This window comes from Lissotriton vulgaris, unplaced genomic scaffold, assembly GCF_964263255.1.
Source record: "Lissotriton vulgaris unplaced genomic scaffold, aLisVul1.2 SCAFFOLD_4575, whole genome shotgun sequence".
In the NCBI taxonomy this organism is placed as follows: domain Eukaryota; kingdom Metazoa; phylum Chordata; class Amphibia; order Caudata; family Salamandridae; genus Lissotriton; species Lissotriton vulgaris.
The window spans coordinates 14,049-41,247 of NW_028248011.1; the positions used below are offsets into that span (position 1 = coordinate 14,049).

General features: G+C 47.3%; 1 protein-coding gene across 1 annotated transcript; it reads right to left on the minus strand.

Moving 5' to 3' along the window:
• Positions 1–830: 830 nt before the first annotated feature.
• On the minus strand, positions 831–26,727 carry LOC147664951 (uncharacterized). Its single transcript, XM_086949865.1, has 2 exons — positions 26,653–26,727; positions 831–3,380 (listed from the first exon to the last, which is right to left on the minus strand). The coding sequence occupies exon 2, from the start codon at positions 2,532–2,534 to the stop codon at positions 993–995; it is 1,542 nt and encodes a 513-aa protein (XP_086805991.1). The 5' UTR covers positions 2,535–3,380; positions 26,653–26,727; the 3' UTR covers positions 831–992.
• Positions 26,728–27,199: the final 472 nt, after the last annotated feature.

Here is a 27,199-nt window from a genome sequence, read left to right on the forward strand (position 1 = left end):
CCCAGAACCTTAAAAACTGAATAGTACCCCTATACACTAGCTAGGCTTGAACCCTAAACACTCCTTTCTACCCCAATAGACTACCCAGCTCTGAACCCAAAAACCTCCTTACTTCTCCTACAAAGGTATCATAATTGAACACTACATATTGCTTGCTGTCCCTTAAGAGTACCCATCCCCACGCCCTAAAACCCCCAGAGTCCCTAAGTTAACTTATAAACAATAAAACCATATATTAAAATATATATTTTTAAATTGTTAAAATAATTCCGATCAGAAAATATTGAATAATCCCATTAAATGTTATATATATATATATATCCACTCCACAACACATCAAAATTATGATGAGAACAGGACACCCAGAGCTGCAATTTCTGCTCTGGGTGTCCTGTTCTCATCATAATTTTGATGTGTTGTGGAGTGGATATATACAGCCAGCTGGTGGCTGCAACAGGACCGCTCGTGTCAGCACTACTCCAGACCAGCGGTGGTGGGAATATATATATATATATATATATATATATATATATATATATATATATATATATATGATCAAGGCTCTTCAGAGCCGAAACGTTATGGCGACTCATGAGCACGCACTGAAATAAAACAATCAGCATCGAATTTCCTGGTCCGTGTTTGCTGCTAAGAAGCGACGATTGGGCTGCTGCAACGTCTTCACAGATTTATATATATATATATATATATATATATATATATATATATATATATATTACCTTCATTTTTATTATTTAACCTCACGTAATATTTAATTAAACAATTAAATTAAAAAATACTAATACAAATTATTGAACCATAACTAACAATATACACGCCTATAAGGGAACCTTTTCTTTTTTGGTTATTCCTACCTTGGTTTTATTAAGTCCATGTTAAAACACCTCAAAGTTTAAACATGACAAAGAACAGGTGTAAGTCTTCTAGATGTAGATGTCCCAGCCATTCAAATCTCACACCACATGTGTTTCCTAGCTTTCCAAACCGCGACTTTTGCCAGTTGTGTTGCTGACCTCATTGGTATTAACTGTAGTTTTCGGCAGTATTCCTCTTTCATTTGTACTCTCGTTGTTTTGAGGTTCAACGTTGTCCTCTTGTTCCTTCACAGTTAGTGTCTCTTCGTTGAACACATGTGTCCGCTGGTGTCTGGTCAAACTTGACGACTGACTAAATCTCTTCGCACATTTACTACATGAAAATGGCTTTTCTCCGGTGTGTATTCGCTGGTGGTTGGTTAACGTTAATGTCCTGGAGAACCCCTTCCCACACTCAGGACATGTATGTGGCCTATTTTTATTGACTGTGTAGATGCTTAGATCAGTAAATCTATTTTCAGACTCAGACGGGGGGTAGAGTTGTTCATCTGGGTTTATTTCTCCAGGCTGGTGTGTTTGCTGGTCTTCAGTTACGTTTGAGTTACTGCTGACATTCGTCCCACACTTAGTGCTCGGGGGCGGATTATCCCCAGTATGCACTAGTTGGTGTCTCCTTAAACTAGAGTTCCTGCTGTATGTTTTTCCACACTCTGGGCACGGGTATCGTTTCCCTGTGTGCTTTCCTTGATGTCGCTGCAGGGAGGAGAAGTCCTTGAATCTTTTCTCGCACTCTGTACATGCGTATTGTGTCCGTCTGGATTTTTTATGATGTGTCTGGAGTGGTAAGTCATTCAAGCTTTGCCCACTTTCAGCAGGCTTTAGGTCTTGATTTGGAACTAGCAACAGAGATTTAGTGACATTAGTTTCATTATTTGCACTTGGGGGCAGCTCTTCTTCAATTGTACTTTCTTGTTGATGTGCTTCCAATAATTGTGGGACAATTAAAACATTCTCATTACAAACAGATGTTTTCTTCTCTATGTGTATTTTCTGATCAGTGGATGAAAAGCATTTAAAATATTTTCCCAATTCAATAAATGCGGCCGAGTTATCTCCAATGTATGCTCGCTGGTATTTAATTAGCGCAGAAGGTTTGCAAAAACTTCTCCCATATTTAGTACAAATACATTTTATTAATTTTTTCTTAGCTCTCTGCTTCATCATGTCTGGCTGGGCGGTGACACTTTGTCCACATTCAGGTGGAATTTGTATGTTTGCCACAGATATTGGAATAGTCTCCCCTTTGCTGATTTGTTCTTGTTCAGGAGACTGAACAATTGGATTTTCACTGTTTTCGGAGAATGGCACTTCCATTTCATGTCCTTCGGAGAAGCTGTCTGGATTTTCTACTGTCTTTTCAGTATATTCTTCCTGTGAAATGAGGGTTTTGCATTCTGTGTTTATCGGGTTCTTGTGAATGCCCTTCTGATGCTCCTGTGAGCTCACTGCTGTTTCCACATCGCAATCTGAGTCAACACGCCGCTGCACATGTTGTGGAAAGTTTGCTGGTAGAGCATCTTGCTGAACTCGAACTGACGGTCTGGTGACATCAGAGTGTTCTTGAGAGCAGGCACAAGGTTTCCAAAGCATGCCACTTTCAGCCCTGCGGAGACGAGCTGCTAACCAGAGTCGTTTCATTCTGTGGTCCTTTCAAAAACTCAGGATATGCAAACAAGTAGGCTCAAGCCACTGTCTGGTGTGAAGAAGAAAAGTGTAACTATGCTACTATAAATGCTGAACTTCCAAATGTGGAAAGAGGGACTGACAGACCATGTTCAAAAGTGATTTACATCCGCAGTCTGGGCACATGAAACTTTACACTCTACCAGTCAAACGGATACTCAGTTTAGAGGGACTGCTTAAAAAGCGTCTAAGAGGCAGAAACAGGGTGTTATCAATCAAGACATTTGTAGAGCGCACTACTTACCCGGAGGGTCTCAAGGCGCTTGGGGGGCGGGGGGCTAATGTCCAGCAGTCTCTTAGGTGTAGACTAAAGTGACAGTTTCTGTAAGTTCTGGTTGTGACTCTTATACACTTCACCTTGGGAGCCGTCGAGTTTATACAGGCTCAGGACAGAGAATAAACTCAGAAAAGAGTGCACGAGTGAAAAGAAAAAGCTTGTGTGTAGCAGGATTTAAGTCTTCCTCATAGATATAGGAGAGACTGTCACTTACAACCATGGCGTATCAACATCCGGACATGGATTGTAATGTATGTCGGTGTCCATGATGCTGTGTAGAGGGATTACAAACCCAGGTCTGCAGAGGTTCTCTCATCATCTGAATCACAGTTGTCTGGTTCTTTTACCAACCATGAGTGAACTCCTGACCATCTGTCTCACTTGAGAGCTCTGATGTCCGGGGTTTTCCGCTCTCTGAATACCAGCCGTCTCTATCGCTGTCTCTTGCAGATGTCGGATGGTTCATGTATTTAAGCATCCTCTTCAGTTTAAATCATCTCATCAAGGCTCCAAGGTTCTGTTCACTGTTGGATAGAAAGACATTTCAATTGACCTTTGGAACAGACTCTGAGTGAAACACAGAATAACAATCATATAATAATAAAATCAATGTTCCATGTAGGCACCTGGGATAAGGAACAATACCCTCTTAACCAACAGTAATTAAGGACAAGAGTTTAAGATGCACCTCTTCAAAGAACACTAAATAACAATGCATCAACAGTCCACAACTTAGCTGCCTCTCCTATCACTCCATGACTGAATGCCTGCTTCTGACCCTGCATTTTTGCAAGGTTTGCTCTAAATACATTCCACATATGTACATATATTCCTACACACATACATGCATACACACATATTATAACAGGCAATACTCCTCACAAATTAAACTAAATATATGCATCACATTCCTTCAGATTATCTAAGACTAGTTTAAAAGTTCACTGGATATCTGCTCTGCAAAGACGGCAAATGGGTATCTGAGAGAATATTTACCCCCTGAGCTATCTAAATTAGATTACAAATGTGACATCTAAAATTACATACTACGCTCTGGCATATTACCCATCAAAGCTACTTTAAGCACCGATACTGTGACCATTTGTTTGGCCACATCAGATAAACAACCCCACAAAAGTCAACACACTTCAGTTACATTCCCCTTTGAATTATAAACAGGATATAGCAACTGCAAGATGACAATACACACACACACACACACACACACACACACACACACACCCTAAAAAGTTCAAAGAGGCAGAATTGCGATGTTAAATAAAAATAATTTTTACAAAAACTATTTAAATACCATCTTCTGGCCCTTCCACAACCTTGGCACACCCAGAAATGTGGAGCATTCTTCTCTGAGGAAGATGGCAACCCTACCTGCAGGCTTTCAGAGAAGACAGGATTCCAGGTTAGAGCCCCCATCCAGAAGCATCACGATGGCACCAAGAGACCGGTACTAACAGTGAGTTTGATCAATGCTTCTGAAATAGGAGTATAAACTCCCTCACAAAATAGGTACAACACACCATTGAGCCTCACTCACAGAACCGGGGCAGTTGGTCACTAGAATGAGAGTTTCCCTCTCCCATAGAGCAGAGATACCATGTGCAGCATGGCAGAAGTGCAAACTTCCCTCGTCCACAGAACAGGCACTGCACGCTAACAGCAGCGGAAGCTTCTCTCCCTGACACTACACCAGCAGTAAAAGCTCCCTACTGTCCGAAGGACAGGCACAGCACAGTAACAGCAGCGGAAGCTTCTCTCCCTGACACTACCCCAGCAGTAAAAGCTCCCTACTGTCCGAAGGACAGGCACAGCACAGTAACAGCGGCGGAAGCTTCTCTCCCTGACACTACCCCAGCAGTAAAAGCTCCCTACTCTCCGAAGGACAGGCACAGCACAGTAACAGCAGCGGAAGCTTCTCTCCCTGACACTACCCCAGCAGTAAAAGCTCCCTACTGTCCGAAGGACAGGCACAGCACAGTAACAGCAGCGGAAGCTTCTCTCCCTGACACTACCCCAGCAGTAAAAGCTCCCTACTGTCCGAAGGACAGGCACAGCACAGTAACAGCGGCGGAAGCTTCTCTCCCTGACACTACCCCAGCAGTAAAAGCTCCCTACTGTCCGAAGGACAGGCACAGCACAGTAACAGCAGCGGAAGCTTCTCTCCCTGACACTACCTCAGCAGTAAAAGCTCCCTACTGTCCGAAGGACAGGCACAGCACAGTAACAGCAGCGGAAGCTTCTCTCCCTGACACTACCCCAGCAGTAAAAGCTCCCTACTGTCCGAAGGACAGGCACAGCACAGTAACAGCGGCGGAAGCTTCTCTCCCTGACACTACCCCAGCAGTAAAAGCTCCCTACTGTCCGAAGGACAGGCACAGCACAGTAACAGCAGTGGAAGCTTCTCTCACTGACAGTAGAGCTGCAGTAAAAGCTCCCTACTGTCCGAAGGACAGGCACAGCACAGTAACAGCAGCGGAAGCTTCTCTCACTGACAGTACAGCTGCAGTAAAAGCTCCCTACTGTCCGAAGGACAGGCACAGCACAGTAACAGCAGCGGAAGCTTCTCTCACTGACAGTACAGATACAGTAAAAGCTTCCTACTGTCCACAAAAGAGGCACAGCACGGTAAAAGCAGGGGGCGCTTCTCTCCAGACACTACAGCAGCAGGAAAGGCTTCCTACTGTCCACAAAAGAGGCACAGCACGGTAAAAGCAGGGGGCGCTTCTCTCCAGACACTACAGCAGCAGGAAAGGCTTCCTACTGTCCACAAAAGAGGCACAGCACAGTAAAAGCAGGGGACGCTTCTCTCCCGACACTACAGCAGAAGGAAAGGCTTCCTAATGTCCCAGAAAAGGCACGACACAGTACCAGCAGTGGAAGCTTCTCTCCCTGACACTACACCAGCAGTAAAAGCGCCCTACTGTCCGAAGGACAGGCACAGCACAGTAACAGCAGCGGAAGCTTCTCTCCCTGACACTACCCCAGCAGTAAAAGCTCCCTGCTGTCCGAAGGACAGGCACAGCACAGTAACAGCAGCGGAAGCTTCTCTCCCTGACACTACCCCAGCAGTAAAAGCTCCCTACTGTCAGCAGAAGAGGCACAGCACGGTAAAAGCAGGGGACGCTTCTCTCCAGACACTACAGCAGAAGGAAAGGCTTCCTAATGTCTCAGAACAGGCACGGCACAGTACCAGCAGTGGAAGCTTCTCTCCCTGACACTACACCAGCAGTAAAAGCTCCCTACTGTCCGAAGGACAGGCACCGCACAGTAACAGCAGCGGAAGCTTCTCTCCCTGACACTACCCCAGCAGTAAAAGCTCCCTACTGTCAGCAGAACAGGCACGGCACAGTACCAGCAGTGGAAGCCTCTCTCCCTGACACTACCCCAGCAGTAAAAGCTTCCTACTGTCAGCAGAACAGGCACGGCACAGTACCAGCAGTGGAAGCTTCTCTCCCTGACACTACACCAGCAGTAAAAGCTTCCTACTGTCAGCAGAACAGGCACGGCACAGTACCAGCAGTGGAAGCTTCTCTCCCTGACACTACAGCAGCAGTAAAAGCTTCCTACTGTCAGCAGAACAGGCACAGCACAGTAACAGCAGCGGAAGCTTCTCTCCCTGACACTACCCCAGCAGTAAAAGCTCCCTACTGTCCGAAGGACAGGCACAGCACAGTAACAGCAGCGGAAGCTTCTCTCCCTGACACTACCCCAGCAGTAAAAGCTCCCTACTGTCCGAAGGACAGGCACAGCACAGTAACAGCGGCGGAAGCTTCTCTCCCTGACACTACCCCAGCAGTAAAAGCTCCCTACTGTCCGAAGGACAGGCACAGCACAGTAACAGCAGCGGAAGCTTCTCTCCCTGACACTACCCCAGCAGTAAAAGCTCCCTACTGTCCGAAGGACAGGCACAGCACAGTAACAGCAGCGGAAGCTTCTCTCACTGACAGTACAGCTGCAGTAAAAGCTCCCTACTGTCCGAAGGACAGGCACAGCACAGTAACAGCAGCGGAAGCTTCTCTCACTGACAGTAGAGCTGCAGTAAAAGCTCCCTACTGTCCGAAGGACAGGCACAGCACAGTAACAGCTGCGGAAGCTTCTCTCGCTGACAGTACAGCTGCAGTAAAAGCTCCCTACTGTCCGAAGGACAGGCACAGCACAGTAACAGCAGCGGAAGCTTCTCTCACTGACAGTAGAGCTGCAGTAAAAGCTCCCTACTGTCCGAAGGACAGGCACAGCACAGTAACAGCAGCGGAAGCTTCTCTCCCTGACACTACCCCAGCAGTAAAAGCTCCCTACTGTCCGAAGGACAGGCACAGCACAGTAACAGCAGCGGAAGCTTCTCTCACTGACACTACCCCAGCAGTAAAAGCTCCCTACTGTCCGAAGGACAGGCAGAGCACAGTAACAGCAGCGGAAGCTTCTCTCACTGACAGTACAGATACAGTAAAAGCTTCCTCCTGTCCACAAAACAACAGTAATAGCAGCGGACGCTTCTCTCCCTGGTACTACAACGGCAGTAAAAGCTTCCTACTGTCCACAAAAGAGGCACAGCACGGTAAAAGCAGGGGGCGCTTCTCTCCAGACACTACAGCAGCAGGAAAGGCTTCATACTGTCCACAGAACAGGCACAGCGCGGTAGCAGCAGCGGATGCTTCTCTCCCTGACACTACAGCAGCAGTACAAGTTTCCTACTGTCCACAGAGCAGGCACAGCGCGGTAGCAGCAGCGGATGCTTCTCTCCCTGACACTTCAGCAGGAGTACACGTTTCCTACTGTGCACAGAGCAGGCACAGCGCGGTAGCAGCAGCGGATGCTTCTCTCCCTGACACTACAGCAGCAGTACAAGTTTCCTACTGTCCACAGAGCAGGCACAGCGCGGTAGCAGCAGCGGATGCTTCTCTCCCTGACACTACAGCTGCAGTAAATGTTTCCTACTGTCCACAGAGCAGGCACAGCACTGTAACAATAGCAGAAGCTTCTTCCCCTGACACTACAGCAGCAATAAAAGCTTCTGACTGTCCACCGACTGACTGTTTTAAGGAATTGCTGCATTGCTGTGCAGAGCGGTCGTGCTGCCTGCTGATCTCTGTCCTGCACAAGGAATGGACCTATCTCACTTGAACCTAGTGTGACTCTAAGGGCTTGCCTCCTGTTTCCTGAGGTCTCAGGGACATAAAATACTTCTTGCAATTCTGGTGGTGCAGCTGGACTCTACCATCTGTGAGTACTACCCTTGCCTGATGTGCCCCCTCCGGTCCTGGGCCTCAGCAGTGGGTTCTGAAGCTCTTTTGCTACCTTCAAAATAGATAAACTGTCACGAACAGAACGATCGGAACAGGCGCAGTGCCCTTCGAATCGACACACCGCTGATCCGAAGACATCCCTGTGCGGCTCAACGACGCAGCGCCATTCTGAGGTCCCAACTGCGAGAGGTTATAGGTTTGCCACTTTTATACCCAGTGCCAGCCAGTGCACTGGAGACCCTCCCTTTTCCTAACCTTAAAACTGGTTCTGGACAGTTCTTCACCTTCACCTGGCTCTAGTCTATATAAGAAAACAAAGGGCAGGCAAGGACAGATGGGGACTACGTTTAGCAGTGACAGGGCACGCATCTTCTGAAATCAGGAAGAGACTGGGTTCAGCCCTCAGACCATCCTGCTCAGGAGAGGAACACCCTCCCCACAACTAATCTCTTTTGTACCCTGTGTGGAAGGAACACGCATTACACCATAGGAGAAACGCTAACAGTTGTATAAACCTGGACTCTGACAGAAAGTCATGTATTGGCTTGGGCAGAAAAATATCAACTTTCTAAAAAAAAGAAAGGCCTCTTTAATATCAAAGAGGATTTTAAATTATAATTCAAATGAGTTTAACCCCTTCCATGCTGATGACAGAACGGTTCCGTCATCAGCTACGGGTGAGCTGTGCTGATGACGGAACCGTTCCGTCATGAGCCCGTTAGAACCTTAGAACCCTCAGCACAGCGCGAAAATTCGCGCCGCGCTGAAGGGGTTAAGGGGCATTTCTCAAGCTGGTCCCAAGCTGAAATTATATCCTATTAAATGTAATAAGTTAACCCAGTATTTATCTTTGGGAAAGTTAGCCCTGTTGCAGTGAAAAATGACTAGGGGTGTGTGTGAGGGGGTAGGGAAGAGTGTAGACCCAGGACAACTAAAACTTAAGTACACATGTCCTACTTTTGAATACCCAGCACCCTACCTTTGGAGCTTTTACAGCCTACCTATGGGATGACATGTATAATTAAAAGGAAGGTTTAGGCCTGGCAAAATAAAATGTCCGTTTAAAAACTATACTAAAGGCTACAGTGGCAGGCCTAATGCAGGTTTTACAGTGTTAATTTATGGATGGCACAATAATTGCTACAGGCCCACAAGTAGGGTTTAATATACAAACCCAGAATTTTTATAAAGAAGCTAATGTTCATCCCAAGTCTCTGGTCCACAGTTTGGGCTCCGAACCCACCAGTAATTGATTAAGCCCAAGGGAGAATGCATAAAGGTTATGACGGAGATGTTTGTAACCACCTGCGCTCAGAATGCCCGAGACTGGACAATGCAGATACAGTGGTGGAGATGCATGAACTGGATCCGAACTTGGCGACCTTTCTAGAACGTTCCTCCAAAGACCCCAAAGAAAAGAATAGACTGGTCTGGGAAAACTTGTCAAGTCAAGGTCCTTGATCTGGCAAGGCCCGTTTGTAAAATCCTGAAAATGGTAGTTCAAGCAAAAGAATCAGGTACAGCCGTTGTCCCTGTTTTAGTAGGTTGGGCACAACGCGCTGCTGGCCTACTAGATAACAAACCGCGCCCTATCATTCGAATACCTCAAATCTATTCCCATCCAAATTGGGCTCACACTAGAAGAATTCATGATAATGGAGGCAGGCCCTAGGGCAAATTTCAAGTTTGGTGACAAGTTTGCAAAGGATCCGGGCAAGTTTGCCCACAAAGTCACAGTTTTATACAAGCCCCAGACATCACTACAAAAGGAGTTCCAGCCACACTGCTTTGGCAGTACAAAAGGGGGTGGCAATGGACGGAGCATCTGAACCAATCAAACACTCACACCCAGTCAAAAGATCTGGGTTTAATCCATCACCGTTCTTTAGCCCACTCTGCCACCCCAGTTCAGACATGGCTATATGCAAATCAGTCTGACCCTGTGCCTCATGGGAACAGTCCAGCCCGAACTGCCAAGCCATGTCTTCCCTGGACCGGACACAAGCTTCCGAAGACCGGTTTCTGGCATTCCAGCCGTCTTCAGCCCAGCTTGCTTGAATCCAGTGGCAAAGTGATCAAGGGACTCGCCTCTGAGCATACCCTGCCACACTTATGGCGGCCAAAAGCAGTACAAAAGGGGGTGGTAATGGACGGAGCATCTGAACCAATCAAACACTCACACCCAGTTAAAAGATCTGGGTTTAATCCATCACCGTTCTTTAGCCCACTCTGCCACCCCAGTTCAGACATGGCCATATGCAAATCAGTCTAACCCTGTGCCTCATGGGAACAGTCCAGCCCGAACTGCCAAGCCAGGTCTTCCCTGGACTGGAAACAAGCTTCCAAGGACTGGTTTCTGACATTCCAGCCGTCTTCAGCCCGGCTTGCTTGAATCCAGTGGCAAAGTGAGCAAGGGACTCACGTCTGAGCATACCCTGCCACACTTATGGCGGCCAAAGCAGTACAAAAGGGTGTGGTAATGGACGGAGCATCTGAACCAATCAAACACTCACACCCAGTCAAAAGATCTGGGTTTAATCCATCACCGTTCTTTAGCCCACTCTGCCACCCCAGTTCAGACATGGCTATATGAAAATCAGCCACACTGCTTTGGCTGGGCAACACAGAGGGTGATCGCCCGGCTGAACTATGCTACAAGGCCCTTTCAGAGACTTACAAAGCAGACATCACGAATGGTCAGACTCAACAAGAGGCACAATCTTCCTCTCATGAAGCGAGGAGGTCCAGGCAGATATGGAAGAGAAGGTTTCTGTAACCAAGGAAATTTCGATCAGGAACAGGTTGGACAGGTAAGAATCATTCCAGCCACTTCTTTGACCCTGGGGGGCAGGACAACATTCTATATAGCCAATTGGGAAAATCTGCTACACAAGAACTCCTGGGTATTAGAAACCACGAAGGGCTTTAGAATAGAGTTCTATGGGTTTCCTGATCAAACCAGGTTCCCTAATACAGATCTTTTTTCCTTTCAAGATCATAACTTTATAGACTCCAAGTTTATCTGAAAGATGTGATTTGGAAAACATCCCCAAACCCTACGGGTTTTTGCAGCAACGTTTTTATAGTGACCAAGAAGGGTGAGAAAGGATCCAATGGATAGATTCTGCATTGCAATGTCAAAATGGACTGGATCCATCTCCTCACAGACCTCAGAGACAAGACTGGATGATGCATCTCGACTTAAAAGACACGTACCACACAATCCTCGTTTTTCTACCCGGCAGGAAATAGTTACAATTCTTCTGGAATGGGATTGGATACTTCAGACTTTCATCTGCCCGTTGATGCTTCACCAAGGTGATGATGCCAGTATTAGAGAACCTCCGAGCCAGAGGAGTGAGGCGTATTTATTTAGATGACTTTTTTGATGGCTCAAGACAAAACTCTCCTGTTGACGCAGCTGATTTGGATGATTCATCTGAACAAAGACAAAGTGTCTCTGAGAATCCTAGCAGGATTGTGGGGTTACTAGCCTCTTTTATTCAGAACATTCTCCCGCAAGGTCCTTCCAAGACAAAGAAATCCAACACCTTCAGAGGGGCTTATCATACTCTGAATTCATATAACTGACTCCGGAATTCAAAGCAGAACTGCAGTGCTGGTTTGACCACATCAGCCTGAACCATCTTCGGTGCCTACTTCACCATAGAATCAGACGCCAGCCTTTGGGTTTGGGTGGCCAGAGGTGTCAGTATCTCCACAGGAGGTTGGTGGTCACCAGATGAATCAGGCCTCCACATAAATAGTCTAGAACTATTAGCTGCCTAATTTGCGATCAAGACCCTGACACCTTGTTTATATCAGTAAATGTGATGTCAATGTACGCTATAATATATATATATGCATAGCAATGTCAATATCAGTAAAAACGATGTTGAGGTATGTTGTGACAAATGTACGCATAATAATGAGAATGTCGGCAAATGTGATATCAATGACCGCCATGTTATATGTACATTAGGTGTATCATTGCTGTTGAATTCCCCTAAGATGACCTCCCCATCAACCCGGATTCGGGGATACGTGGTCAGACAGGCCATGCGACCCAAACCCAAGCCTACTGATTGATAGGTCACAGGTGCGGTTACACTTAGCCTGAGGACAACCAGGAGGAAAAGAAAAACCCAGGTCGATCCCACAGATAGGCAGCTACACCACAAGTCCGAGGAGATTGGCCCCAATAAAACACGTTTGGCCAAAGGCGCACATGTTCCCAAAATAACACAAAGTCAGATGCCACATGTAGTTAAGAACACTCAGCCAATCAGAACACAGCATGAATACTACACGCAATGATCACACGTTACCCATGCTGAACACATGGACACATGCACACTGGCCCAAACTACGTCTCCACAAAGTCTACACACATATGTGTCCCCCTTATCAGATGGTTGTCTTTATTGTTCAAAACCAGGCCTGGATTAATGTCCTTTACAAGAATGTATAATCATGGTATTGTACCTCAAGAACTGTTTATAATACTGGCCAAAACTTCTGTACATTGAGACAGTCTTCTGACATGACTCTGTTGATGCTCTGCTGGCCGCTGCATTTAATTAAACCAATTTCTTGCTGTTTTGCCAATTGACTATTGGCTTTTCATTTTTTCCAAGGTAAATTCATATTCGAGCAACAACCTTAGAAATCGACCTGCTGTATTGTGCTTCAAATGGACAACATATTACAAGTCCAGCATATATATATATATATATATATAGACTTGGGGAACCAGGTCCAGCGTCCTAGTGGAGATGGTAAAAGAATTCTGGCAATATTGCTTTCAGCATCACATTTCTGTGAGAGCAGAATACCGCTCTGGTCGCAACAATGTGGTGGCTGACTGGAACTGGAGATACCTTTGAGATTCCAGCGATTGGAAATTAATCCACCGCATTTTCAATCTGTACACTGTCGATAAACCCATGTTATTCGTACCTCGTTGCCTCCCATCTGAATACACAATTGAAAAGATTCTGCTCTTGGAGACCAAAATCAATGGCCATCGCCATGGCTGTCTCTCTAAGATTGCAGGGCTCGACAAATCCGAAAAATGGTACTAGTCCTGCAGGTCTAGTACCATGGAAAATCCCCTCGACCTGACTGCAACCCACTTGACCTCCGTCTCTGAAAACGGAGCAAAAGTGACAAGATAACAAGATTTAAAGGCATCTTTATTGCTCATTCCCTTTAGGAGCAATAAAAGTGCCTTTAAATCATGTTATCTTGTCACTTTTGCTCTGTTTTCAAAGACAGAGGACAAAAGTTAGTTTGACTTCCTACTCGCCAGAAAGGGCGAGTAGGACCTAAAAATAGCTCGTCCTGATCCATTCTCCCTCGCAAATGCGAGCGGGCGAGTGGATTTGTCGAGCCCTGGATTGGCACGGTCACCTACATTATGTGTTCACTCTTTCCTTGTGATTCTTAAAGTATCTGCTCAAGCATGCAACCAACAGGCAGAACTGATCATGGTGACCTTTCTTTGGAAAGACCAGTCATTGTTCTCAGTACTTCTGGAGACGTCCTGCAACTCTCCTGGGAAACTTTCCCTGCTCCTGGATCTTCTGTTAGACCTCATCAGGATTTCAACATCTCTTGATACTGCAGGGACAATTATATCTCATGGCCTGGTGAATTACATGAGTTATTGGCTCTTACCAGGCCTTTCAGAACAATCTAAATCCTTCTTCATACAATCCTCGTCCGAGGCATCCAGCAAACGGCGGTAGGGAGACGGTGGCAGTGTCTCCCGGACCCGCTGCTGCACTTGCGAGTGAGTAAATAGTGATCTAGCTTTCCACGCTTGGGCTGCGAGAAGCAGAATAATTGCGGACTGATTTTAATAGTCGACAGCATTATTTTGTTTTAGACAGTTTTTACGTGTTCTTTAAGTACCTGCATTCTCTCCCAGCAAACAGATCGCCTGGGCTCAATATTTCAGCCTGCCCGCCCTGGTCCGACTCGGCAACCAGTGCCGTTGTGCGGAGGGCGGACAGGTAAGAGCCAGGCAGCACTTCCGGTTTTGCCGGAGCTGAGGTTAGCGCTCTAGTGGCTACCTCACTCCGGGCTATTTAGACCGGCCTGACTCTCGGGCGCACGCGGTAGGGAGACGGTGGCAGTGTCTCCCGGACCCTCTGCTGCACTTGCGAGTGAGTAAATAGTGATCTAGCTTTCCACGCTTGGGCTGCGAGAAGCAGAATAATTGCGGACTGATTTTAATAGTCGACACCATTATTTTGTTTTAGACAGTTTTTATGTGTTCTTTAAGTACCTGCATTCTCTCCCAGCAAACAGATCGCCTGGGCTCGATATTTCAGCCTGCCCGCCCTGGTCCGACTCGGCAACCAGTGCCGTTGTGCGGAGGGCGGACAGGTAAGAGCCAGGCAGCACTTCCGGTTTTGCCGGAGCTGAGGTTAGCGCTCTAGTGGCTACCTCACTCCGGGCTATTTAGACCGGCCTGACTCTCAGGCGCACGCGGTAGGGAGACGGTGGCAGTGTCTCCCGGACCCGCTGCTGCACTTGCGAGTGAGTAAATAGTGATCTAGCTTTCCACGCTTGGGCTGCGAGAAGCAGAATAATTGCGGACTGATTTTAATAGTCGACAGCATTATTTTGTTTTAGACAGTTTTTACGTGTTCTTTAAGTACCTGCATTCTCTCCCAGCAAACAGATCGCCTGGGCTCGATATTTCAGCCTGCCCGCCCTGGTCCGACTCGGCAACCAGTGCCGTTGTGCGGAGGGCGGACAGGTAAGAGCCAGGCAGCACTTCCGGTTTTGCCAGAGCTGAGGTTAGCGCTCTAGTGGCTACCTCACTCCGGGCTATTTAGACCGGCCTGACTCTCGGGCGCACGCGGTAGGGAGACGGTGGCAGTGTCTCCCGGACCCGCTGCTGCACTTGCGAGTGAGTAAATAGTGATCTAGCTTTCCACGCTTGGGCTGCGAGAAGCAGAATAATTGCGGACTGATTTTAATAGTCGACAGCATTATTTTGTTTTAGACAGTTTTTACGTGTTCTTTAAGTACCTGCATTCTCTCCCAGCAAACAGATCGCCTGGGCTCGATATTTCAGCCTGCCCAGCCCTGGTCCGACTCGGCAACCAGTGCCGTTGTGCGGAGGGCGGACAGGTAAGAGCCAGGCAGCACTTCCGGTTTTGCCGGAGCTGAGGTTAGCGCTCTAGTGGCTACCTCACTCCGGGCTATTTAGACCGGCCTGACTCTCGGGCGCACGCGGTAGGGAGACGGTGGCAGTGTCTCCCGGACCCGCTGCTGCACTTGCGAGTGAGTAAATAGTGATCTAGCTTTCCACGCTTGGGCTGCGAGAAGCAGAATAATTGCAGACTGATTTTAATAGTCGACAGCATTATTTTGTTTTAGACAGTTTTTACGTGTTCTTTAAGTACCTGCATTCTCTCCCAGCAAACAGATCGCCTGGGCTCGATATTTCAGCCTGCCCAGCCCTGGTCCGACTCGGCAACCAGTGCCGTTGTGCGGAGGGCGGACAGGTAAGAGCCAGGCAGCACTTCCGGTTTTGCCGGAGCTGAGGTTAGCGCTCTAGCGGCTACCTCACTCGGGGCTATTTAGACCGGCCTGACTCTCGGGCGCACGCGGTAGGGAGACGGTGGCAGTGTCTCCCGGACCCGCTGCTGCACTTGCGAGTGAGTAAATAGTGATCTAGCTTTCCACGCTTGGGCTGCGAGAAGCAGAATAATTGCGGACTGATTTTAATAGTCGACAGCATTATTTTGTTTTAGACAGTTTTTACGTGTTCTTTAAGTACCTGCATTCTCTCCCAGCAAACAGATCGCCTGGGCTCGATATTTCAGCCTGCCCGCCCTGGTCCGACTCGGCTACCAGTGCCGTTGTGCGGAGGGCGGACAGGTAAGAGCCAGGCAGCCCTTCCGGTTTTGCCGGAGCTGAGGTTAGCGCTCTAGTGGCTACCTCACTCCGGGCTATTTAGCCATGCCCTTCCTTCAAGCGTGCAGCGGTTGCGCGCAGGGGGCGCCTTCGAATGCGCCTAAGAAGCGCCGAAGAAAAGCTCGTCTGCGCCCTTCCGCGACAGGACGGGGCGAGGGGCGATGGACCCTGACATTGCTCCACAAGCAACTATCGGTAAGGGCAACCATATACTTACCTATTCCGCCCAAACGCTACTGAGCCTCAGACCACTAACTCAATGTAGCACAAACATCCCTTGGCAGCAAATTGAGGGAGGCTTTTCCTGTCTACAATGTCGGCGTCTATCTAATAACAACGCTCCCCTTCCAGACCCTAAAACCCCCCTCAAAGGGCCTGAAGAGTTTCCTTCTAAATGTACGCTCATTACCCAAACACCAACATCAGGTTTGGGATCTAATTTACTCCACCCAACCGGATATGTGTTTTCTTGTGGAGACATGGCTAAAACGCCACACAATCACAGCAATAGCAATGGGGATTCCCTCCGGATACAAGATCAAACATTTAGACAGAGACATTAAAATAGGAGGTGGCCTGGCAATTATACACAAGGACCATATACAATTCACTATCACAGAACAACATTTAAACTCGCAGTTAGAGATTATGTTTTTTAAAATACTTTTAACCAACCATATTACCTGGAAAGGGGCCTTGGTTTATCGCCCTCCAGGACCAAACCCTAACTTTGCACTCACCCTCCAAGAAATACTAGCCCCCCCACCTTAAATCGAAAGAAGATTTTCTTCTCTTGGGTGATTTTAATATACACGTAGATCGGCCAACCTTGTCCGAATCCACGGCTCTAATTACAGATCTTTCTAACTTGGGCTTAGAGCTACAAAATCATGGACCCACCCACATAGGAGGACACATGCTTGATCTACTTTCTTCCAACTGTGCCAAAGTGATCTGCTCACCGGCCAAAGATATAGCATGGACAGATCACTCTTTGTTGGAATTCGTATTACTAACTCCCGCAAGACCCGCTAAGAATGTACTTTCTTCCCCCACCTGGAGACGACAATGGCACAAAGTAACTGCTAATAAAGTCCAGGAAGTATGGACAGATCCCAATATTCAGGAAACAGATACAGCAGATATGGCCTTAGCTAAGCTCAATGAATCTATCAAGCAAGCCATTGACATCATAGCTCCTTTAAAACGACATAAGCAGTATCCAACGTCGAAACAAGAAAGCTGGTATACTAAGGAATTGAGAGCAGGGAAACAAAAATGCAGACGAGCTGAGAAGGCTTGGAGGAAAAGGAAAACTGAGAATAGCCGAGCAGCTTTCCTAGAAGCCCAATCAGAGTATTATAAAAATATAAAGTTGGCTAGGAAACAACAATTAACACAACAGATAGCAGAAGCGGGCAACTGCTCTAAGGAGCTTTTTAATATTCTGCAGAATTTCATAAAACCAACTGCATGTGAAAGCTCCGATGACTTTTCGCAGGATTTATGCGATAAAGTCTCTCTATTCTTTGAAGATAAAATAAACACTGTCTATGAAAGAATAGTAGCTGCCAATAACAGCACAAATAAAACCAACATATGCCCACCCCAGACTCCTGCCATATACAATAAACCTCCACTGATATCCTTTCGCCCGATTGATAACACAAAACTCCTCACCCTCTGCGGTCACATAAAAACAGGGTCCCCCAATGACCTCATTCCTGCCAAAATGGTTGGCCCCATGATTTCTCTTCTGGGTCCCCACGTACTTGAAGTGGCTAACATTTCCCTTAGGACAGGCCAGGTTCCAGCAGACTGGAAAAAGGCAGTGGTGAACCCGATAAGGAAAAAGGCATCATCTCCTTGGACAGACCTCTCCAACCTACGTCCAATCTCTCTCCTACCGTACTTGGGCAAGATCACGGAGAAGCACGTGAACACCTATCTCTCCCAACACCTTGAAACGACGGAAGGCCTGGACTATTCACAATCAGGGTTCAGGCCGAACCACAGCACAGAATCAGCCCTTCAAAAAGTGACCAATAACATCAAGATGGCACTGGATGATGGTAGCTCTATGATTCTGGTGCTGTTGGATCTTTCCGCCGCTTTCGATACGGTGTCTCACATGGTGCTTCTCCATCGCCTAAAGGAGGTAAGCATACAAGGAGAGGCTTTGGCGTGGTTGGAGAGTTTTCTGTCTGGACGTTCCCAAGAAGTTAGGCTGGGCTCCCATAAATCCATTCATAGGGAGCTCAACAAGGGAGTGCCACAGGGCTCTTGTCTAAGCCCCACACTTTTCAACATATATGTGGCCCCCCTCGCCAACTTAGCAAGATCTTTCGGGTTCACCCCCGTGTCGTACGCTGACGACACCCAACTCCTTTTTCCCTTCAAAAACCTTACACCTGCAATAAAAAGATGTTTTGCAGATGGCATGAGAGCCATTGCAGAATGGATGTCATCTAACTGTCTGCAGTGTAACGTCGGGAAAACCGAGGTCATGCTGTTCGGCCAAGCGGCGGCACACTGGTCATCCGACTGGTGGCCCCAAGAACTAGGACCCGTCCCCATCCCCAAGAGCACGGTTAGAAACTTGGGAGTGTTACTTGATCAGCAACTTACATTTAAAGATCATGTTAATCAAGTAGCCGGTACCTGCTTTCGAGCTATAGGGATGTTAAGACGAGTCTTCCCCTACTTACCGGATCACTATAGGAAAACGCTGGTACAGGCTCTTGTTATCAGTAGGGTGGATTACTGCAACGGTTTGCTCCTTGGAGCAAACGAAGAACAACTCAAGAAATTGCAGGTAATCCAAAATACAGCAGCAAGGATTGTCCTGAATGCTCCACCAAGGACTCCCTCCAGTCCCCTACTGACCAAACTTCACTGGCTCCCAGTAAAGAAACGAGTCCAGTTTAAAACTCTATGTACTATTCACAAGAGCTTGATAGGGGAGGACCCTAAATTTCTGACTGACATTTTTCAGCCCTACACCCCTGGGCGCTCCTTGCGCTTCAGTAACCAACAGTTACTGAAGGTACCCAGAGTTAAGAAGACCAGGCAAGGTGGCCGTGCGCTGGCTTATGCCGGACCAACACTCTGGAACTCATTGCCTCCGGAACTAAGGTCCCTCACCAGCCACCTGATTTTTCGGAAAAACTTAAAAACCTACCTGTTCCCCAGTAACTAACTGTCTTTTTCCACCATCGGACACACTATTATCCTCCCTTTCTTTGCAGCTACAGCGCGGAGATACCCCTTCGGGGGTCTATTCTGGCGCTTTATAAGCATATAAAATAAATAAATAAAAATAAAACAATATTCAGCAGTCTGGGGGAAATAGTTGGGTTGGTGCAACAATTGGAATGTGGACCCTTTGTATCAGGGTTCGTAAATTGTAGTACTTTAGTAAATCAAGAGAAGAGGAGAGGCAGAGTTTGTTAGCAGGTGCTTCCAATGTCCGGCGGTCTGGTGGGGCCGTTAGTGAAGATGAGGCAAGCTAATGCCCAGAGTTGCCAAGTGTGATCGCTGATCAGAGTGGGCACCGAGGCGAGAGAATTATCGAGTCCGCTGACCCTGGTCCAGAAACCTGCCGCGCCGGGAATCAAACCCTGGTCCCGGGCCGTCCTCTGCTCTCGGGTCTGCCGCCTCTAACCAGTGAGCCACACTACTGATATGTCCCTGTCGAGACTTGAGGGTTTAGACACCTTGGGGCTCCAATTTCCTTCATAAATAATCAACTTACTAGGAGAGCTAGCATCAGTGGGACTCGCCTACACATCAGTGAACAACTACTGCTCAGCTAATTAAGCAGGTCATTCCTTGGTAGTGGGAGTATCTATCAGAGGGTTATGCAAGGTATCAATCTGATCCCTCAAAACAAAAATACACCTATTTATGGGATGTGAATGGAGTGCTAAAATCCCTACAGGATCGGCCAGTAAGCTCAGATTTGTCTAGGAAACACCAACAATGCTCCTCAGCCTAGCATCCTGCAGGAGAGTATTAGATGTCAAAGCCCTGGATTTAACAGGCAGCGTTTTTCCCAGATTAGGTTTCATTTACTATTTGCCCCTGTAAAGAATGATTAACGATTTGCCAGCGTCTAGGGAATGGAGTTCATTATTGTTTTTGAGTAATAATGAACTTGCACATTATTACGTGGCCCTGAAAAATTAAAGTCTGGTCTTGAATAATAGATGTTGATATTCACATCGGAAACAATTAAGTTGGCGTTCTTTGTGTTTATAATTGTCAATTATAAGCCCACAAAAAGCAACTTTTATTGCTTCAAATGGGAATCACCTTCAAAAGTCGGGACCAGCTTTTCCTTCTTTGTTTTTGCTCTACACACTCCAGCAGTCACCAGTGGCATACACATTTCAGTTCACAATTCATGACTTCCCCCCCAATTAAACCAGTCATTTACACAGATTTTGGTTTCGACAGTCAAGGATTCGCCGGTTTAGACACATGCCAGGCACCTTCCGAAGCATTCATACAAATGAACTCTTGGCTTTCCAAGATTCTCGTACCTACAATATTTATGTTGCGCATCACGTCCACAGCGTCAACAACTTCCTGCAGTGTGCGTCACGGCACCCAATTGGCACAGTGAATCTACCTGAAGGGGTTAGTTCTTATGCCCCAGTAATAACCCTCCCACCCAATACCTGGAAAAAGTAGTTTGTTGGCAAAGTTTTAGCAACATCACTCATCAGGGTTTTGCAAAAAGAGATGTTCAATAGTGACATAGTAAGAGTCTTATGTTCTGAACAATTCACCGGTAGTTTAGCCAACACAGCTCTCCCACGAGGCCGACATAAACTCTGTACTGTTCCCTATTCATTTAGATAATTTGAAGTCTTACAGACAAAAATGTGCTTAAGCTGACAACTTTTTTATTTACTTTTTAAGTTTGTTATTTTTTTGTAGTTCTAAACCACAGTTTTTAAAACTTTTTAACTTAGATGATTGTCTCCTCACTTCAAAAAACATACTGCAGGAATGGGCAACTGTTAGAAATGGGTTTCTGGTTGGCTGGGGCATGCGCCTAAGCCAGGCAGAACCCACCACCCTAGTCAGGGCAAGTAAGCTACACACCAAAAACAACCGGTGCCCGCCCTCTGATAGCGTGTCGCGAAGCAGGCAGACTTATCCCCAGAGGCAATCGATAAACACACTCACACCAGTAACACAATGAATACACACCACAAAAGAGATTCAACACAATATTATATAAAAGAATATACTATGCATTGTATAACACAAGACCAAATGACATGAACCATAAGCACTGTGCATACCATGCATTTAGTGAAATAGCACTTGTTATCCTGTCAACACAAGAATCAAAACGACATACATTATAATATCAGGGCATGAAATGCAACAGGTTGTGAAATGCAAACATGATACAATTCAATTCAAATAAGTCTTTATTTCGAAAAAAGTCATAAAAGACAACATTCTAAAAACACATAAAAAACACAACATTTCTTATTGGTTACATCCCTTAATCCACAGTGTCCGGGGTAATTCCAAATAATTGTAATTCAATTGATGATATGTACAGGTCGTTCCATTCACATTTATTAAACATAAATATTTCCACTTTAAAACACATTAGAAGAGTCTGCATAAAAAAAAAAATATATATATATATATATATATATATATATATATATACATATACATACATACACACACACACACACACACGTATGCTCTTGCTATACAATTAATTCATAATTTAGAGTCGAAATTTAAAACCAAATTAAACCACAACAATCTTCAGTAGTTTCAATTTTTCCCTTCGTATTGCCCACATCCATTTTAAGAATTTGGCTACTGCAATTACCATGCTATCAGAGGAGTCTGTTTTTAGTATCCTTAAAGCTTCAGTACCACTCATGATGCCTTTCTGTATGCATATTGGTCTGATCCATTTAAGCCGCAAAAGTTTATATTCCGGACCTATAAAAAGGGCGTGGGCTAACCTTTCTGGTTGGGTAGTGCAGAAGGGGCATAGATGGTCATTATTTGTTGACCATTTGCTAGTAAACGTATTTATAGGAAGGGTTAAATGAGCACCAGCACAGGGCACTGGGGCCCCTGCTACAGTTATTACAGTAATCCACAGTATTGAAACATACGGTTGCCTCTCTAAGAGGCTTTACGATAACCTGAATGCCTCAAATAACTATCCGGCTATTTAGGGAAATCTCCTACTGCCTGTGAATCGGCCGTCTACCTGGGGGGAAAGTAAAGGGAAGTACTGCTAAAGAATGTGCCAACACGGGGAGCGGGGATAAAACACACACACTCCAGCACACCAAGGGGAGAACTCGATGGGCCTCCTGCACCACACAGTGAAAGGCAGCTGCCCTGAACGGGCATGCAGCTGGTAACCGAGCACAGCCTTTATTCTTTGTAAGAGGAGAAAGGGCTGCCTGTAAAGTAACACGGGACGCCTGTGCCCCTGTTTCAGTCTCACACAGCACCTTTCTCTCTGTTTGATCCAAACTGTGGCGGTGACCTGGTGGCACCCTACTTACCGAATCAGGCGAACGGTGCTGGGCTTGCCGTGCCAAGGCAGTCTCTAGGGATTGATGCTGAAGTTGTGGCCATGCTGGTTCAGAAAGGAGAACTTGAGTGGGTCCCTGCTGGGGAGTGCACATTGCCCTCGGACTGTTGGTTTCAAAGAAAAAGGGAATTTGACAGTATTTAGGCGCCACACACCATTCCCAGTAGCACCAGATACAGCGCCAAACCGCTCTGACACAACAGAGTGCTGGCAAGGCAAACCAAGTTGAAACATACGTTGCTCTCTAAACAAAAGCAGCACCGCCCTGGAATCCTTTAGAGATCCTTATCTGAATAGGGAGGGGGCCAACACACTTGTCCCTGGAGAACAGGTGGGGCATGAAGCGCAGGCATGACAGGCAACAGGCCAGTATACTGGTTTCCTCAGTAAAATGGCAGTTTCTCTAGCAGTCAGGCAGGTCAGCATATTAAAGCAAAGTAATCCTTGTGGCAGTGCCCCTGGCAGCACAGCAGTCCTCTGATGCAGTATGTAGAGCCACAGCATCTATTTACAAATCCACACAGTGTCTAAAAACATGGGTCAGAGTACTCTGTACTTATACTCCAAAATACCTTTGTTCAAGGGGGAACTTCAAACGAAACTTTAGAAGTGCACAACACCCCCTTTCAACCCAGTCCTGTCCCTAGACATCAGTAGGGTGTAAATCAGCCGTTTGTATGTGGGCAGGACACAACCTATACAAATATAAGTGTGAGCCACCTCTCTCTCTCCCAGCCCAGGAAGACTATCAGTATGCAGATGTAACCCTGTCACACCCAACCCTTCTTGTATTGTGGCTGTCTTAAAAGTATGCACAAAGTGCAGCTGTCACCCAGGCCTAGACGTGGATTGGAGTCTGTCTGCAAAGCGCGAAGAATCATAAGCACAAAGAAATGCCCATTTTCTAAAAGTAGCATTTCTAAAATAGTAGTGTAAAATTCAACCACACCAGTACGTAGTGTTTAACACCACTATTCTAAATATAGCAATGCCATTCCTTTCAGATTAAGAATTACCACTTAAGATATATAAGGGAATTCCTGATGCTAGCCTATGAGAGAAGTAGGCCTTACAGTAGTGAAAAACAAAATAAGCGGTTTGGTGGCTCAGTGGACTAAAGCAGCCACTGCAGGGGCCTGTGTTCGACCTCATGGTCACAGGTTCAAATCTCGGCGGGTCCACTCAGCCTTTCATCCATCTGAGGTCGATAAAATGAGTACCATTGAGTTGGTAACAATAAACATCTGTTATTTAGCGCCAGGCCAACAGGTCATCTGCGACGTACCCCAAGGATCCTCGCTCAGCCCAACCCTCTTCAACATCTACATGAGCCCCTTCGCCGCCATCGCACGCAAACACATCAACAACAGCTCCTACGCTGACGACACCCAACTGATACTCTCCCTCACCAAAGACCCAGCAACCTCCAAAACCAACCTCTAGGAAGGAATGAAAGACGTCGCAGAATGGATGAAACTCAGTCGCCTAAAGTTGAACTCAGACAAAACGGAGGTCCTCATCCTCGGACAATACCCTTCCGCATGGGACGACTCCTGGTGGCCCACAGCACTGGGCGCCGCACCAAAACCCACGGACCACGCTCGCAACCTGGGATTCACACTGGACTCCGCCCTCACAATGGCCAAGCAAGTCAACGCCATCTCGTTATCCTGCTTTAACACTCTGCGCATGCTCCGCAAGATCTTCCGGTGGATCCCCACCGAAACCAGAAAAACCGTCACTCAGGCCCTCGTCACCAGCCGACTGGACTACGGGAATGCCCTATACGCAGGAACCACAGCCAAACTTCAGAAACGACTCCAGCACATACAGAACGCCTCCGCACAACTCATCCTCAAAATCCCCCGCCACAGCCACATATCCGCCCACTTAAGAAACCTGCACTGGCTCCCAGTCAGTAAGAGGATCACGTTCAGGCTCCTCACCCACGCACACAAAGCATTCCACGACAATGGCCCCAAATACCTCAACAACCGCCTCTCGTTCTACACCCCCACCCGCTAGCTACGCTCTGCCAGCCTCGCCCTCGCCACCGTCCCAAGGATCCGGAGAGCCACCACCGGAGGAAGATCGTTCTCCTACCTGGCAGCCAAAACATGGAACTCCCTCCCCACACACCTACGACTGACCGAGGACCATCTCACCTTCAGGAAACACCTCAAGACACGGCTCTTCGAGCAATAGCGTCACCCCCCCTCTCCCTCCAGCGCCTTGAGACCCTCACGGGTGAGTTGCGCGTTCTATAAATGTATTGATTGATTAAATAAAGATGGGCAGCTGATCATGTATATAAAGATGGGCAGCTATATAACTAGGACTGAATTACAATTACGGCTCCCCGTTTTCCATTTTTACGGATTTTATGTCTTTTTGCAGATACATTTATTTTTAAAAGTGGATAAGTACTGAAAATTGCGCTGCTTTTAAGTGAGTCTCTGTGCTCTCTTTTATTAATTATAGCCCTACCGGTGGATATATTATGTAACACTTGACAGCCTAAATATTCAAAACACGACAGACATCAAATTCTGAGTGCCCGTCTATCAATTAAATAAATACAGACATGTACAGTTTACAACTTCTTTTATACTCAAAACACAAAATAAATATGGATCATACAGATAAAATGCCCTAAAAATAAATATGGTCAAATACAAATGGAAATGTTAAAAAATAAATAGCAGAAAACCGGGAGCCCTAATTACAAATGTATGGTTCGAGTTGACGTCAGGTGTTTTGTAAACTCAGCTCCAAGGTTTCGGTTGGCGATGTTAGGTGGCACACACTACAAATGCCGAAGGGGTAGTGTTCAGTCATTTTTGTCAAGCCCAACAAGCAAGGTATGGATGTGGGATTGGTCATTTTCTTTCATAAACTAGTGTGTACTAGTGAGTCCCTGAGGCTCCTATCTCATCTCTGAGAAAATAAATTCCATGGTGAAGTTTCCAGTATTCAGTATTCAAACGTTCTTATTTATTCTCTTTTTCATTTGGTTAGATGTAATATTGTAGGTAGTCACATAAATTGGCCTTTTCTCTTGAATCCCTTAGGGGGGTTTCAAGGAGCGCTTTGCTATTTGCTATTTGTTGGTCTTTTGAATTATGTTCTCTGGGTAATGTCTTGCTCTCAGTTTGTTAGTGAGGGTTGTAGTAGCTTTACATGTGAGTAAATGTACATGTGGAATCGTACCCTTGGGAGTAGGGTTCAAAGGGTGCATCTCTCACAGGGGAGGGTTTCAGACAGGAGAGTCTGGGTGAGGCCGACCATACACACCCAGGGCCAGTGCAGACATGAGCTGCAGCCCCTCAGTCACAGCCCCCTCCCTCCCGGGCCCTCTGCGGAGGCCCAGCGAGGATGACATGCCACTGGGCCCTGCGCGGGGGCTGCATCTCTGCAGCCCCTCAGTCACAGCCCCCAGCACTGCGGGCCCTCTGCAGAGGCCCAGCGAGGATGACATGCAGCTGAGCCCTGCGCGGGGCTGCATCTCTTCAGCCCCTCAGTCACAGCCCCCAGCACTGCGGGCCCTCTGCAGAGGCCCAGCGAGGATGACATGCAGCTGAGCCCTGCGCGGGGCTGCATCTCTTCAGCCCCTCAGTCACAGCCCCCAGCACTGCGGGCCCTCTGCTGAGGCCCAGCGAGGATGACATGCAGCTGAGCCCTGCGCGGGGGCTGCATCTCTGGAGCTCCTCGGTCACAGCCTCCAGCACTGCGGGCCCTCTGCTGAGGCCCAGCGAGGATGACATGCAGCTGAGCCCTGCGCGGGGCTGCATCTCTTCAGCCCCTCAGTCACAGCCCCCAGCACTGCGGGCCCTCTGCAGAGGCCCAGCGAGGATGACATGCAGCTGAGCCCTGCGCGGGGCTGCATCTCTGGAGCTCCTCGGTTGAAGCCCCCGGGTGAGAGGAGGTGTCTCTGGCCTCGGTCACTGCCCCCAAGGATGCTACCATGCCCCCACCCCTCGATGACCCCCCCCCGTGGGTACTCACAGGAGTGGGGCCGGGGCCGCGTCTATCCTCGCGGGCCTGGAAGAGGAAGAACCCCCGGCCGGGCCCAGTCTCAGCCAGACACTGACACGAACCGGAAGCAGTAATGAGCTCAGGAGCGCTGACACCGGCACCGGAAGTAGTGATTGTACGAAATAAAGCTCCTTTGTATAAGAACTAGACTGACCTACCCTCAGTGAACCGGAAGCAGTCACAAGAAGAGGCTCATAGCTTCGCTCCGACCCCAGTAAACCGGAAGCAGACCCCAGGAGACTCACCGTTCTTTCTGACCTCTGTGTGAACCGGAAGCAGTGACAAGAAGAGGCTCACGGCTCCTTCTGACCCCGAATGAACCGGAAGCAGTGATAAGGACCGGAAGCAGTGACAAGGAGAGACCTACAGCTTCTTCTGACCCCCGAGTGAACCGGAAGCAGCGATAAGGACCGGAAGCAGTGACAAGGAGAGACCAATAGCTCCTTCTGCCCAGCGCTTTAACTGGGTCAGTTCAACCCAGATCACAGGGCTCTCTGTAGGAGACGCCGGGACTCCG